Source organism: Colletotrichum godetiae, assembly GCF_030913485.1.
Source record: "Colletotrichum godetiae strain CBS 193.32 chromosome Unknown BDP55scaffold_24, whole genome shotgun sequence".
NCBI lineage: Eukaryota > Fungi > Ascomycota > Sordariomycetes > Glomerellales > Glomerellaceae > Colletotrichum > Colletotrichum godetiae.
The window spans coordinates 1-15,589 of record NW_026851272.1 but is presented as its reverse complement, the minus strand read 5'-3'; the positions used below and the strand labels follow the sequence as shown (position 1 = coordinate 15,589).

At 54.0% G+C, this 15,589-nt stretch overlaps 3 protein-coding genes across 3 annotated transcripts; 2 read left to right on the top strand and 1 right to left on the bottom strand.

The window, feature by feature from the left end:
* Positions 1-712: 712 nt before the first annotated feature.
* BDP55DRAFT_694440 (uncharacterized protein) lies at positions 713-2,234 on the bottom strand (the record flags this gene model as incomplete). The annotated part of the gene is made up of 4 exons (XM_060577358.1): positions 713-1,276; positions 1,422-1,493; positions 1,644-1,945; positions 2,072-2,234. 4 exons carry the CDS (start codon positions 2,232-2,234, stop codon positions 713-715), a joined length of 1,101 nt encoding a protein of 366 aa, XP_060428668.1.
* A 617-nt stretch (positions 2,235-2,851) lies between these two features.
* BDP55DRAFT_632734 (uncharacterized protein) lies at positions 2,852-3,340 on the top strand (the record flags this gene model as incomplete). Its single annotated transcript, XM_060572459.1, has 1 exon — positions 2,852-3,340. The coding sequence occupies one exon, from the start codon at positions 2,852-2,854 to the stop codon at positions 3,338-3,340; it is 489 nt and encodes a 162-aa protein (XP_060428667.1).
* Positions 3,341-13,274: 9,934 nt separating this feature from the next.
* Positions 13,275-14,330, top strand: BDP55DRAFT_553792 (phosphatidylinositol-specific phospholipase C; the record flags this gene model as incomplete). Its single annotated transcript, XM_060569325.1, has 1 exon — positions 13,275-14,330. One exon carries the CDS (start codon positions 13,275-13,277, stop codon positions 14,328-14,330), a length of 1,056 nt encoding a protein of 351 aa, XP_060428666.1.
* Positions 14,331-15,589: the final 1,259 nt, after the last annotated feature.

Sequence of the window (15,589 nt, the reverse complement as noted above, 5' to 3'; positions counted from 1 at the left end):
AGCTCGACCAGCTTCGTGCAACCTCCGCAGTCCCGAGTCACTCGATTACGTGTTGTGGATGCATCGTCACCCATAGGTGTGTGCCCATTGGAAAGAGGAATGGTGCTAAAACCGCTACCATCTGTAACCAATCTCGCCCATCCAACCGTCGTCGACTTCTGAGAGTCGTCTTGCTGTTGGCTCATGGCCCGTTCGTGTATGTACAAATGTCGCTATCATTATACCCCAAGAACTAAGAGTCGTAGCTCGACTCTCATACCGGGAAAGCAGGGCTCTTCGTCTATGATCACTGAGCTCGGCCTAATAACGATAACCCGCCGATTTTGGGCTTTGCCTGTGGGCTGTCGTCGACGACCAAACCACCGATTGAAGGCAGGAGATACAGAATCGAAATTATGGCAGCCGTCGTCCCCTGCATTAGTGTTGCCCATGTGATGTGTTCGTGTTCGTGCTCGGTGGCCTGATGCTCATAATATACTGCGGCGGATGTCGATCTCAATTGATCGACCTTATCACGCCCGTGTTGCCGCGGGGGCCCCCAATCCAGGATCCTTCTATGCAGAGTCGTGAAATGAATGGAAACGCCGTCCTGGTATCTCAAAAACGCAATGCGAAGACCGAAAATTGGTACCTAGACCGAATTCGTGTACGTCGTAAACGAGTGCATGACATCTCGTCGTCTTGGTCCGCCCGATTGTTCCATCGACTTTTATCAAGTGTCAGGATCCGGGTTGGTCGCCCGCAAAACCGGCTGGTGAACCTTGCGGGAGTAATCTTGGTCGTCGCGTAGGGTGTTAATACTCTCTGCACTTTTGTTGTGCACGTAGAGGCCTCTCGGGAGAGGATCCAGGCGAGGGTCATGAGCGAGAAGGCGGCTTCGGCGATGGTCGCTTGAGGCGTCGGGATCCCATCTTCCTCCATCGACGGTAACAACCATTTCGGGGTTTCGTGGCGAACCGGTCATGCCGGCGGAACTACCCCGGTGGCTAGGCTCGTCGTACTTGTTGTTCTCGTTTTGTTGTTGTCTCCGACGTCTGAAGAACAAGAAGAGTCCCAGTCCTGCAATGGCCACGACCGCGGCGATAACACCGACCACGATTCCAACAACAGCACCGGTGCTGGGTCCATTTGACGATGATTGGTTGCCGGGCGTCAGTTCGGAAGCCCCTGTTGCGCCTTCGGTCCCCGTCGCAGTCGGCGTGACGAAGATGGTTCTCACGGTTCCATCGGCTGTCACCGTTTGAACCGTCGATCTCGGTCTGCTGCTACTCGAAGTCTAGAATTCCAGTCAGCGGTTACTCGTGTCAGTGACACACCCCCTCATTTATCAAATGCAGGTTTACGGGCACGGCATGTTGTTGGGACTTTTGAGAGCATACAGTTGTTGTTGACGTCGTCGTCGTTTCCGGATCGGGCGTGACTGTGTTCTGAATTGTCTCAGTTTTTACTTGTGTGATGATTTGTACGGTTGTTGCAGGCGGGGCCGGGGATGCCTGGGTTCCAGACGATTAAGCCAAGGCATCACACGTGGTGGAGGTGAGACGACGGAGTCTGGGGATGAGGATCGGGATCGTGTAGTGGGTGGAGATCACGCAGAATCACGCATGCAATTCACGATACATGGCGATGGGGGGTGTACTCACTTGTTGTGCGGTAGTGCTGGCCGCTGCCTTGGACGATGACGAGCTGTCACCTCCGCTGCCGGCGGTGCTGGTAGGAGCCTTTGCCAGCGTAAGGTATCCGTAGTAGTTGGGCCTCGAGCCGCAGTGCTCGATATCATAGCCGGGGCAGATATCGTTACATTTGTCGCTGACTTCGGCTTCGCTGGACGCGGCCGGCGCGACATCAGAGCACCAACAGGATTGCCACTGGACAATGGCAAAGGCATAGTTCTTGTCTCGACAGAAGTCGGTGCAGAGTCCATTCGTCTGCCACGTGCTGAGGTCTAGAGAGGTAAATTAGCCATTGTGTACGGCTAGGTAGCGGGAGACAAAAAACAGGGCTGGCCGAGGATGTTGAAAGCCTCGGGCAGTGCTGCCAAATCATGTCTTCTTTTGAGGTTACAACATACTGGCGCTCATGGATGCCGTGTTCGTATTAGAGCAGAGGTTCTGCGTCAATTGTCGAGGCATGAGGATTTCGGGTTCTGGCGCAGCCTGTGCCATCGTCGCCCATGATGATAGCGCGAAGGCGAAGATGCCCAAGCATCTCGTCGTTCGTTCGGTGAAAGTCATGATAGCTACGTCTCCGTGGACGATTGTACTGAGAGATTTTCGGTCAGCTTAAACATTCAAGATTGAGGGGGTAGAGGTAGTTTTAGGTTCACAAAATAACCTCGGGACCAATGGCTGGGTTTCTCAGGACTCTGGACTCACACTTGCCAGAGTCAGACGCTCACGGGGCTGACATCTGACGTCTGGATCGGTCGGTGGGCGGCGGGAGGAAAGGTTAAAAGGTGCTCCCAAAGGTAAGATGCTGTGCTTGTCCTACACGGCCAAGCAGGCAAGCGGGAGACCGCAGGGGTCGTCGAGTACCTTGACTATGGTCTACAGCTGGTCCAAGTCTCGGAGATCGATTCTTTTTGCTTGAAGTTGGGAGCGAGAAAGCCGCAAGGTGCCGACTCGAACGAAGTTGAAGCCGAGAGAATGAGAAAAAAGAGGATAAGAAGGTAAGCAGGCCGGGCCGTGGCGTTTGGTGCAAGATTTGTTGGCGCCAAGTGTGGATGGGGAAAGAGGGCGAAAGGGTTCGGATGTGAAAGCCCAAGTGAACGCGGCGAATAATTACTGGCAGCCGAGAGTAGCCAAGCACCGACCAGTGACTGAGATGATTGCCCCTAGAGACAACTAGCGCAATGATTGAGGATAAGAATTGGGGACCTTTGAGACAAGAGCAACGAGACGACCGGGTGCGCAAGAGTCCGAGTATAATTATGGTCCTCCCTCTTTCAATAATGAACAGCGTCCTTCTTTCCTCGATTAAGGTGTGGCCTGAGGGTAGAGGATGCGCAGGGTCTGTCAATCAGTCAGGGCTGATGCTGTCTTGTCGTCCAGGAGGTTGTCGACCTTGGGATCTGGTCGTGGTCCGATTGGGAGAGGGGAGAAGGAGGAAGAGGGAAGGAGGAGCAGGTGTGGAGGAAAAAGGTGAAGTGAGTGAGGATGATGTTGGAGAAGTGGTGATGGTCAGGCAGCCCCGGGTAGAAAAGAAGCAGGCGCCAAGGGGAGGGAAGCGAAGGGAAAGAGACAAGGCCAGGGAAGAAAGTGGACAAGCGAGTGAGGTGGAATTGGTGGTTGGTGCCGAGCAGCAGCAGCAGCAGCAGCAACACGCAGAATGCAATTCGTAAGGTGCAGCTACAACGGCATCGGCAGCAGGGCAAATGCAGCAGGCTAGCAGCAACAATAGCTAGGAATAAGACGCAAGACCCAAGCAAGCAAGGGCCAGGAAGGGAAACGAGGGACTGGGTGCAGACAAGAGCTGCAGCGAAGCGGTTGTGGTGGTGGTGTATCCCCTCTCTATACGATTTGTGTGTCTCTCTCTCTTTCGCTTTTGCCGGGGGATGCTGGCTTCACCAAGTTCACCAACAGAGACAAAGGCGCGAAGGCGGAGGCGGAGAGCAGGTGGGAACACTCGCAATACTCCGTACGGGGGAAAATGAAAAAGTTGACGATAATGACACAAAAAAAAGGCGAGGAAAACGAATGGAGTCTAGCTAGGCAGGCACACCGTGGGCTAGAGAACAGGCAAGGAAGAAGAGAGAAGGAGAGAAGATTCCAATATCGAAAATGAAGGTGGATCGAGGAAGACGAGTTACAGGTAAAGAGGTAGAAGCTAGGTCACGGCTGCGGGTTGTTTTCTTGGAGCGAGAACAAGGTAGGGATTGGGGGGGGGGGTGTCACTGTGACTACGGATACCGTGGATGATCATGAATGGGCATGGGCATGGGGAGTATCAGTAGAAGTTTAGAATGGCACAATTGGGAAATCCGAGGAGGACGAAGGGGGAAGGGATTAGACGCTAGGGACGAGACGGTGATGGTGTGGATTTCTTGGGAAGTTGGAATGGGGATGGATGGCACAACGACCACCAAAATCCAAGAACGACGCACGCAGACACTTGGAGCACCTGCCATTAGCACCAGCAAGCTGCAACTTTGGAAAGCCCGATGGGCGGGTGGTTGGAACTTGCAGAAGGAGAGAAAAAAGAAAAAGTGGATTTGACGTGACTGAAGCGGGGCCATCAACAAGGACCAGGCAGGAAGGACACGACCCCATTTGATTGTGACCAGGACCAGGAAGGAACCAGGACGGAGGGGGGGGGCTCTTGCTTCCAAAGCAGCTCACCTCGATCACGTTCTCTCTCTCTTCTCCGTGTGTTTCTCTTACTTCCGCTCCCATTTCCATCCCAATTGCACCCAAAAAAGAGAGGCCATCCCATCCTTCATCCGATTGGGTGTGCCAATGCCAATGTTCTTCTCTCCAATTATCAGAGTGGAACACGACAGCTGAGAACCCAACAGCATGACCCCGTGGATCATCCTCTCGCATGTTGTGCGCTACGCCCGCGTGCGAGCTTGCGAATGGCCCGCCAGAGACAAACTCGGTGATGGTGGCGGTCGATGGAACATGCTCAGCGACAAACCACAGCCGCCTTGATACGTGGACGCGTGCCGCTCATAACACCTAAAGCGATGCATACTCAGAGACGCCAGAAGAAATATCAAAGACCATCACCACAATGGCACACACGCACATGGTACCCAAGTATGTGTGTAACGACGTTGCAACTTCACCGTTGCATTCGCATCCAATCCGGATCAGTGGACGGCCGGCCGGCCATGAGCCCTCCTATTGGGATAGGAGCAATTGCGCCTCCTGCCTGTCTTGTGAAAGCCGCGAGCTAACAAAGATACAGAGAGCGGTCTAATGACTATCTATGCCACTTGTGTCGAATTGCATAACAAGCATTTCCTCACGACACCACAACTTACACAACGAGGAGACAAAGTGCGAAGAGAAGTCAATAAGAAGGGACTACCGGTACGTAGTACTTTCGTCTTGCTCATATGATGCTTGCCGAACCTTCGCCATCCTCGCCATCTTGGACCTGGTTTCCCTGACTCTCCAAACTGCCCTACGGCAGGGGGATTGATTATCTCCATCTGACGGACATTCAGCGAGAGAGATGCCAAAACCACAACCCCCATCGGGGTCGACACGACATCCCAGTCACAGCAGAACAACCCAAGGAGTCCCGCTTCGCGCGCGCCCGGCGCATCCATCCCGAGCTCGACCTGATGTAGCTTAGACCAGCTGTGGCGTCGTGGGTAGCGCACAGTAGTCGAGCTTGCAGGGGTCTCGACGAACATCCAAATCAAACGCAGCGTGCGGACGGACCGACAGAAGTGCCCGAGAACGAACCAACGATGCGGCTGTGTGAGTGGATGAGCAGACGCGGCGTCCGTCAATCTCAATCTTGCGTTCCTCCCGCGGCCGTGTCGAAATGACTGAGAGTCTGTCAATTCCATCAATGCTGTCTAAGCGGCAGGCATCACGGCGGCACCCAAAGGTTTATTACCGCCGCCAACTCCCTCTCTCTTCATTGCCCACGACCAACAGCCTGTCAATCGTCTTTCTTCCTCCATCAAAGAGTCTCGGACTCGAGTGAGAGACTTGAATGGGTGACGGATGATCTGTCACTCCCAAGATGTACCTCCAAGAACCCCCTGCTCCTCTTCCCCTGCTCCTAGCACACCCCTGTTCCCCTGAGCCCATGTTGAATGTCGTCACTCTCCACTATCAAGCTCCATAAAGCACAGACCACCAAGCGCTTGCCTTCTTTCGTTTCTCTGCTTGATGATAGGTGGATCTGGCACAAAAACAACATAAAAAAACTGTGATACGGATGGATACATTATACATGTCTCTGGCCGCTTGTGCCGTGCCTGGCAACACAAACTAGGTAGACATGTTTACCCAAGAGGCATGATGCCTGCATTCCTTGCCGTAGCCCGACAACTTCTCAGCTGCCTTCAGCAGTTGTCTCTGTCTCTCACTAAAAACCTCTTCCTTTCCCCTTCCCCAAAACTCCCGGCGCAACACCAGCTGAAGCCAAGCGCTGGAACAGCGACAGAGTTCTCCCCCACTGCGATGATCTCGTCGCTAAAACACCAGACACAAGCAAGGGTGGGCGCCTCCACGGATCCAATTTACACTGCCAACTTTGGAACATCCTTTTTGCTTTACCGCCCGCCCTTATTCTCTCACTCATTCGCTCATTCAATCGGTGAGGGTTGGGGTGCATGGATACTCGATCCGCCTCGAGTGAGGCAACACTGAACAACACACACAATACCTTGATGAATACGATATCGGAAATACGCGCTGCAGCGTCACGTTTGAGCCTTGATTGCAGTCTAATTCCCGCGGCTCCGGGGAATCCCAAAGCCTCAACGTGGTTGGACCTCTTGACGTTTAAAATCAGCCCCTTCAATCTTGTTGCTTATCTTATTCCACCCACTCTGTTGATTGTCCCCAAGAAATGTCTGAGTCGTGAATGCATCCACCATCAGACAGGAACCTCCACATTGACATTTGCTTTGCGAGTATCTCACTTTTTGCTCGCTCTTGCGTGCAGTGCGGCCATGTTTCGTCTGTCTGATCCTGATTCTCGGTCTTTAGGGCCATTGTTGCTCTGAGAATGCCTCATGTCACTTGTACTCATACTAATGACACCAGGTCTATGGTCGGTGTTCACTTCATCAGCATTCGGTTCTTTTTCGCATCCTTCCCGCTGGCCGGTTGCTACCGTCTGCTCGTCTTATCCTCATCCGGCGTTGAGGTCCTGCTTGGTCCCCGGTTACGAGTTGGCTCTCAGTCTCTACTCGCGAGCTATTCCCCATGTTGCTTACAGTCACTCTACTTGTATACGAGGACAGGAACACCATGGCCGGGGCCGCCGGTAGTTTCGGGGGCGCAAACGGCATTAATAACATGTCTACTATATGACACTTTACCTCACTGGGTCGTTGATATGGCGCCCGGTGGTCTCGCTGCTGTCAGGCTGTCAGCGAACTCTCTCACCTTGGCCTGGACTACGAATACATACCTTTTCATTCACACCATTTTCCGGCCTGTTTTTCGTATCTCTCGCATGGTGTCGTTGCCCGCTCAGATGGGCTGACGCTGATAGACAAGTACTGTCCCGGAGCGGGTTACCCGGAAGCCAGAGTCCACTGGCACGCCGAGTCATTTTGGTCCATTTCAATCCATTCTGCCCGGTTCTCTCGGCTCACCTCCATGATTCATCTACACCAGATACCCGGTCACATTCATCATCTGCAGAGACAGTTCAGCAACCGAATCGCGTCCGTCGTTGCTCTCTTCATGGAACTGTTGCTGTCCCACGTTCCCGCCCGCACTCACACCCAACAAACACACCTATTCAAATTCACCATACACGTACTCGCCTGGCGCGCTGATAACAGCATAGCACCGCGACGAAATGCGTTCTAGCGTTGCCGCTACCATCGAAAAAGCCACCCCGTTGCAATCCCCCGTGCCCCCCTCCTGGCTTGAGCCGCCGCATCAGGTTACACCCTCAACGCTCTTCCTGACCCTCTTGCTGCAAAGGGGTATGCCCCCTATTGCCCATTGGAGACCATTGATTTTGATTTGTGAGCATCGTCGAGCCTTCCCCTTCTCAGGACAGAAGCACCGGCGCCAAACACATGCGGCAGTGCTTTATTGACTTGGTCATGCTGCTTTGGCTCTTTGGTCGCTTTCCGTGCAGTGAGTGTGCCTGCCACTACTACCCTCAGAGGCACCCTCTGCCTTGGATACAGACGCTTGTCGTCCCAGTTTCTTTGCGTCCCATGTGCGATAAATCGAGGCTTCCATCGCGAAGAAAGAAACACCGGACGAAATGAGTACCCCGGCTTCTACCAGTACCAACGTGGTAAAGACTGAAGAGAACCTGATGAGTCCATTACCATGGGCATGTTGGGAGCTCTAAACCCCCATTAGGCAACGCCCGTGGCAATGGTCGCATGCATCCAGATAACCGGAGCCGCAGGGGGGTTGTTGGGCAAGCTTCTAAGTTCTAACTTCTACTACCATGGTAATCTCGAAACATCATTCCATGTGCGCCACCCGAGCAAAGAGCAGAACATTGCGGCACTTGTTTGCCAGAACCCCGCCACAAGCAGTTTAGGGTGCATCTGCCTTGGGGGGTTTCGGAGAAGTAAACACTCCCTTCGACTCGGCACTCTTCTAGTCCGTACACGATACAGAAGAAAAGGCCGGATGGCTGTGGGATGATTGAACGGCACAACGGGTGCCACAATATTCCCCGTCGCCCATCCATCCCACCCCCGGAACGCCGAAAACTTTGAAGTTCACGTCCGTCTGAAGCTTCCGATCGAGACCGGGGCCTTTTCGCCAATGTCGCCGACCCTCGACGAGATACTCACTCATACGATACCTCAGCTGCCTAGCCTGCCCTACAACAGATTCCGTCAAGGTTAACCTGCATAGCAACATGACATGAACAGTCGGGGCACGCCATGCAGGAAGGGTGCCTATGCTAGCACCATGTTAGTCTGACATCCTGCGACTAAGCGCGGGCATGAATACACCACCACATGACGAGCTTCGACTTCGTATCACCAACCTCGTGGTTTGCATCTGCATCTGATAAACAAAACCCTCCTGGAATAAAGAGGGGACCAATCCTGCTGTAGAGGCCACGCCATTCCGGCACGAATCGGGCCTCGTACCGGGAGAACGTATGCGCGAACGCGGCGCCGGATCCGGGGCTGGTTTTCTCTCTCCTCACCAGGCTTATTACACGGGCGTACGCACGGGGACGCAACTCCGCGGGGTCGATTGCCAGATCTTCTTGCTCCTGGCTTCACTTTTTGACTCAAGGCCTGAGTTGCTATATTGCTTCCTGTATGTTGTGCACTTTGCTACACAATCAAACCCTTCGATCGCGGGCGGAGTTGTCATCTCAAGCAGGCCAAATCGCTTTCGCAGGGGACACTATCCGTCCACGGCCCAGGGAAGGATCTCAAAAAACAGAAAATAAAACCAAAAAGTCAATTCAGCCATCTCCAATGGATGCGGAGTCGGCAGCGGCGGGGGGGCGAAAGCGGCAGCGAACATGCTGCTTACCGCAGCAAAGTTGACAAGGACCTACCTGTTATCGACCGATGCCAGCAAAGAAACAAGATTTGGTTTCCAAAGGCCCGATAGGCGCGGCGTTTCCTCCGTAACAAGGAACAAGGTCATTGTTCTCGTCTACGTCTACGGAGAATCTGTTCAGTCCTTTAAGCTTTGGTGGGTTCCCTGACCAGTCCAGCCCAGCCAAGCAAGCATTCACCAGAAAAAAAACCCCGTCCAAGGTTTCCCGCTCACGGTGTCACCATCTCTCTACCTACAAATATTGAAACGATAGCGGCACCGCGAAGAAGATCGCAGACTCGTTCGCACTAACAGACCCGGAGTCTCAGTGTCCCGGCTGTTGGTCACCTCTCGCCCCGCCAAGCGAGACGCTGAATGTACTGCATGTAAAGGAGGAGGGGGGGACGATCTTTCTTGGAGGCTCTTGTTGTCGAAATCGCAGGGACCTCTGCGCGCGATTGGCGAATGGTCTTTTAATGATGTGAACGATGAGCGGTTCCCCTTCTCCGGAGGTGGGTGGGAAGGCCACTTGTGGTTGCACACTTTGATGGTGGGTGGTATGCAGACGTCGTGCTACATACGAAAGGGATTGTGGGGTTTGTTGGGAAGAGATTGGGGGAATACGAGGCGCGACTTTCTTCGTAGGGATCACATGAAGCCGTCCGGCGGCCATGAAGAAGTCTTCTTTGGGGAAGGGGATAACTATCATACGGCGGTTCGCCCAGAGGATCATCTCATCTTTTCATTGTTTCCGCGGGCGGCAAAAGTCCCTTGGCCGCCAGATGTTTCTCAGAAATACCTCAGGCTCACATGGTTCTTTGTGTCTAGGTAGGACGAGTTCGCTGGGCCCCTGAGGAAAGAGGAACGCGGAGTGATCAGCGGCGGCGATTTCGTGAGCCTCTTCTCCAGGTGTCTACGGATACTTCTTGCTCTCACTCCACATTCCACTTCCTCACCGTCCCATCATCAAGAGATGGGAACCGCTCTTCATCGGGTTCGTGCGCCGCACTAGTTTGACTACAAGATCCCCTCCCATTCACGGGGAACTAGTGATGCAGGCCGCGAACACGGGCCCAGATACGCGATGCCGGGCCTTGAAGGCGAGGCGGACTTGAATCCCGTAAACCTTGAAAGCTGGACGGGGGATAGGGACGGCGACTGTTGACGTGCTTGACTTTGCGGTCCACTGGTCCTGAGATTATAGGTGGGGGGCCTCTTCGCGGCACATTCTGCCGTGCAGATGGTAGGTGGCAAGAGAGAAGTGTCAGCCCTTCTATTGCATGTTGGTGCTCTATGATTCGGATGCCCAGATTCAACCTGTCATGATGGAGTTGCCATGCTCGGCTGGGATATCTAGAGGTGGAAGGCAACCATCTTTGTCAGCATCCACCTTCAGCACTATGAACCTGGAGTTTATCACGGTTTTTATGCAGTCACACAGACTGTCAGGCAAAAGGCGTTTTCTGAAACCGAAATAACCTGTCAGTGTCAAAGAAAGACTCGTATCGCCAACTTACAAGGTAGCAACGGAACCGTTACTGTCAAAATTGCGACCGTCAAACAATCCAATAAGAATTGGCAAATAGCTAAACCCACGCTTCCCTTCGTTTCGTCTTAAGGCGATGTGGTTGGGCCTCCAGTCCTACTCATTGGCACGTTGCCAAAACTTTGAGGGTGCTATCGCTCAACCGGGGACAAAAGGGCTTCTCGACGTAGGAGAGTTGAGCTGTTTCCAGTTGTTTTTCAGCCTCACAACTGTAACCCTCTTGATGTTGACCACTGGCTGACTATCATTTTGACGTCAAGCACAATTCTGTACACGCTTTGGCGGAGACATGAACACTGTGAGGTGCCATTGTCTCAACGATGAGGGCATATCATCGCGCCATGGTCACTTTGATTTTGAGTTGACTGGAAATGCTACGAGAGCGGGCTCTATTCTAGTTTCCACCTCATGCGTACCCCGCCATCCAACCACCACGCGATACAGCAACATCAAGGCTCGTCTCAAGAGTCGCGTCCATCCTTCTTACAAACAATTGCCTAGGTATTTCGACGGACCTCTATGGGATATACAAAACGCGGAATATCTTTTCACGGCATGAGGGCGGGTCACATCATATACGCATCCGCGTAGTTGCATATGACTGTCCGCTTTCGGTGGAGAGAAGAGCTTGAGCTAGGTGGGGGCCAGGCAGCGGATATGCGCGTTGACAGGACAGGGCCTTTTGGAACACTGGGTTTCCTGCGTGCGTGCGGGGGATGCGGTCGGTTCAGTGACGAAAACAGAGAGGTTGGAAAGGTTTGTTGTTTATGATCGATCATTCATGCGTGAAACCCAAGTCGGGCGGCGGCGGCGGCGGCGGCGGTTGCGGCGGCGGCAGCAGGACTCAAATGGACCCAGTGCCAGGAGTACCATGAAGCTGTGAATGCGCGAGACACCTCCAGGTAAAACATGTCAGCGACCTGCATTCACAAACTGATCTTGCGGTCGAAAACAATGCAGCGCAATCCGTACCGCATTGGCCGAAAGAGCTGATATGTATCGCGGGGACAGTCATATGTTTCCACCAACAGTCCCAATTCCCAACCACCTGCCTATCACAAACTTGGGGGGGGGGGGGGGGGGGGCGAGGAGTACAACATGCGCGACCAGTGACCATCCAGCCGGGGTGCCGGCATACGGGCTGGCTGCGTTTGCAAGTTTTCCAACAACCTGCTTCTACCTTGTTTCTTGTTTATCTTGTGTGATGTTACACGCCCGACTCACCGCATGTTCCCGTGCGTGGGTTTCACATTCCTCTTGTCCATTGTGTGACCTCCTCGAGTCCCGGATAGATGAATACATGTAGTCTCGTGGACTATGGAATACTCTCGAGGACAGAAGGAGCTTTGACAGCACAAAAGACGGCAAAGCAAGCAAACCGCAAAATCACGAGCCGAATCATGGTCTTTCCTTTCGAGGCCTAGTTGAGCATTGGTTGGCGGGACGAGCTGTCGTTGTTTCGGCGGTGACCGGGCCAGGATCGGCCGCGTGCTGTTCCCGCCGATGCCGCACGCGGGGCAGAGGCCTGTGCCTATACGGATGCACCGCCGTGACCTGTAGGCCCTGGGCAGTCAGCGTTATGTGCTGATCCCTTGGTCTTATCGCCTGTCGACTAGCTAATGGCTTTGAGATATGATGCCCGTACCTATGGTACTACCTAACAGCTGTACTTGGCACAGCCGTACACGATGCCGCAATCTTCATGATGGACTCAAAGACTTGCTTCAAGTTTCAACCTCTTCTTAACATGCTTCCTCCAATGTCAGGATAACCCCTATAATCTCAGGGGCAACCCGCAAAAAGATGGTGGAGCGCTTTGAGCCGCCCGTGTCCCGCCCGGAGGCGAAGGCAATTCCGGAACAACTTTGGTGCGGTCTTCGATTCATTTTCATGCGACGCACGTGGGCGCCCAAAGATGAGCTACGGCGCGGACGTCCAACGGGGGGGAACCAGTGACGTGACGTGACGTTCGGCTAGCTCTGAGGCTCTCTCTCACTTTCGACTTCTCACTCTCCCTCAACAGTAAAAGCATCTGAACCTTACATGTCCGCGCCCCTTGCCCCCTGAACCTTCTCTTTCTTTGAAGTGCGTGTGGGAGAAGTAAGTGCGGGAGATTCGCTTTTGTTGTTTGTACATCATTTCTTCTTCCTGTGTACCTAATTGGACGTCATTTCAAAGAACCGAGTCTTAGGCGTATCCCCCTTTTTTGATATCTCCTTCTTCAACGGCTTCAACAAGACTTACTGCCGGACATTGCGGGGGCCCCCTTCTCCGTGCCGGAGATCTGCAGAGCACCGCACCGCGAGCGAGCCAAACAAGGTGCGAGGAGCTCCGTCATCCGCGTCTCACCCGAGAGAGGAGCCTCATCCGTGCATCGCGGACCTCTCGGATCCCACACCCCGCGTCCGCGCCTCTGCATCTCAGTACGACCTCACTCACCCGCTCACTCACTTCAAACGAGTGTGTGTATCACCCACTCACTCACTTACGCGTGCCCGTATTACCCACTCTCATACACCCACGGTTTATAGACCGCGGCGTAGCCTCCAAAGATGCGTTTCCACTGCATGCCCCTCCTCTACGTCCTCTCCTTCTTCCTCCTCGTCTCAGCCCTCTTCTCCGTCCTGCTCTCACTAGCCCCCTGCTTCGTCAAGTCTAAGAACCACTGCTACCGCGGCTATGAATCACACTACTCCTTCGACGTCGACAAGGCCGATCACGCCGAATGGATGAAGGCCATCCCGGACGAGGCCAACCTCACCTCGCTCTCCATTCCGGGCACCCACGACACACTCACCTACGACCTCACCAACCAGGTCTTCCAATGCCAGAACCACAACCTCTCAGCCCAGCTGCACGCCGGCATGCGGTACCTCGATATCCGAGGCCGCCTCGTCAATGACTCCATAGAGATCTACCACGCCTCCATGTACACGGGCCACTCCTACACGGAAGTCCTCCTCACCCTCTTTGACTTCCTCGACGACCACCCCAGCGAGACCATTGTCATGCGTCTCAAGGAGGAGGGCAGGCCCCTCGGCAACAACAGCATGACCTTTGAGGACGCATTCAACTACTATCTGCACAACTCCACCGCCACATCCCCCGGCGCCAAATCCCACTTCCGCAAACACAACCCGCGCAAGCCCTACCCGACCCTCGGCGCCCTCCGCGGCAAGATCTTCCTCCTCCAAAACTTCCCCTCCAAGGGCCCCGAGAGTCCTTATGGTGTCATCTGGGAGTCGGCCGACATGGTCCTGGAGGACCTCTGGATCATTCCCAGCGTCGAGCACCTCTACATGAAGTGGGAGGCCGTCGAGAACGCCCTCCGTCGCGCCGCCACCGCCAAGCCGCACGCCAACCGCGTGCTCTACCTCGCGCACCTGAGCGCCAGCGTCGGCGTGCTGCCCATCGAGGCCGCGGCGGGGAATCTGAACCGAACGGTGGCCGGCATCAACGACCGTACCGGCGACTGGCTCGCTGCGACGGCGGACCGGGGGGATAGTGGGAAGACGGGTATCGTTATTATCGATTTCCCTGGCAAGGAGCTTGTGGATCAGGTGTTGGCGCGGAATAGACCGCTAACGGACCGGAGTGCCGAGCTGTGAGGTCCCCTGATGTAGAGCTAGAATTGTCCATCGCCTCGGAGCGGATGTTTGTCGTATATCAAGCGTAATACCATGTTCTTTGATCAGCCTTGCTTTGATACTTCACCATTGCTTGTCCCTTGCCCTCCCTATGATTGGCGCGGGTTTCAACAGTTAGATCTATTTGCTCAACACGATTCATGCACTTCCAGTACATGGCCCCTCACGGTAGGAAGGATGGACTTTTCGAAATCTAGCAGTAGACGAACACACAATGCGAGAAGTCGATAGCAAGATTCATACCAAAGAGTATCTTTGCCTCGTTTTCGTTCCCGTCTGCCATGGCGAAACACCCCAGCCAGTGAAGGAGAGAAAAAAAGTTGGTAATCGCCAAGTGTGGAAACAGCGGGACTACGACGTCAAAGACTCAAGGAAGATCTATCCATACAAACATGATCAGGCACGCGATGGCAACAAATGATGGCCGCTTCTTTGGTGTAGGGGAAGTCTAAAACCCGGCCATCATATCTTACCACCGCGTGTCAGGCTACGGAGCAACGGCCAAGCCAAAACGACGGCTGCGGGTGGGTGTTCCACTTTTGGCTTCCTCCTTTCTTTGTCCTCGCTCGCCGACCCGCCCGAGATGAGGATCTTCGCCGGGGAAAACGACTAGCGTCGGAAGCCGGGTGATCCGCATAGCCCGAAACGGCGCCGGCCTTGCTGTGGGGTTTTTTTGACGAGGACATATTACACATTTATTTTTCCGCTGGTTTTGATGTTTTTTCTGCCCGGAGAACTGCCCGGAGAAGAGAACCGACCCCATCTGTCCATGTCCGAAGTTTTACCCCTTTGGGTTTAACTGTTTGAGCCATTAGATCTCATCGCGAACCACGATTTTGAGAGGGGTTGGGGGGTTCTTGCGGGTACTCGAAGAACTTAGACCTGTATGCCATGTGAATGATTCGGGTCGTCTGGAAGACAAACAGGACACACGCGCGCTAAGTGATGCTCTGGTTGCGAATGTTCCCAGTGTTGGGACAAACTACAGAAAGCGGCGGCAAGGTCTGCTTTGTTCGCGGTTGACGCCGTCTGTATCGAGTGTTCATTATCACCCCTCATCAACGTCGTTATCGACGCGTCTGTGGAGAAATCCAAGTTGGATATGCGTCAATTTCTCCTAAGAATCTCGATCACTTAACGCAAGCGACTGCGACGTGTTGTTTCCTTGACGCCGTCCCACCTCGGCTAATTCATTTCTCAACTATCAGTGTACTCGTGTG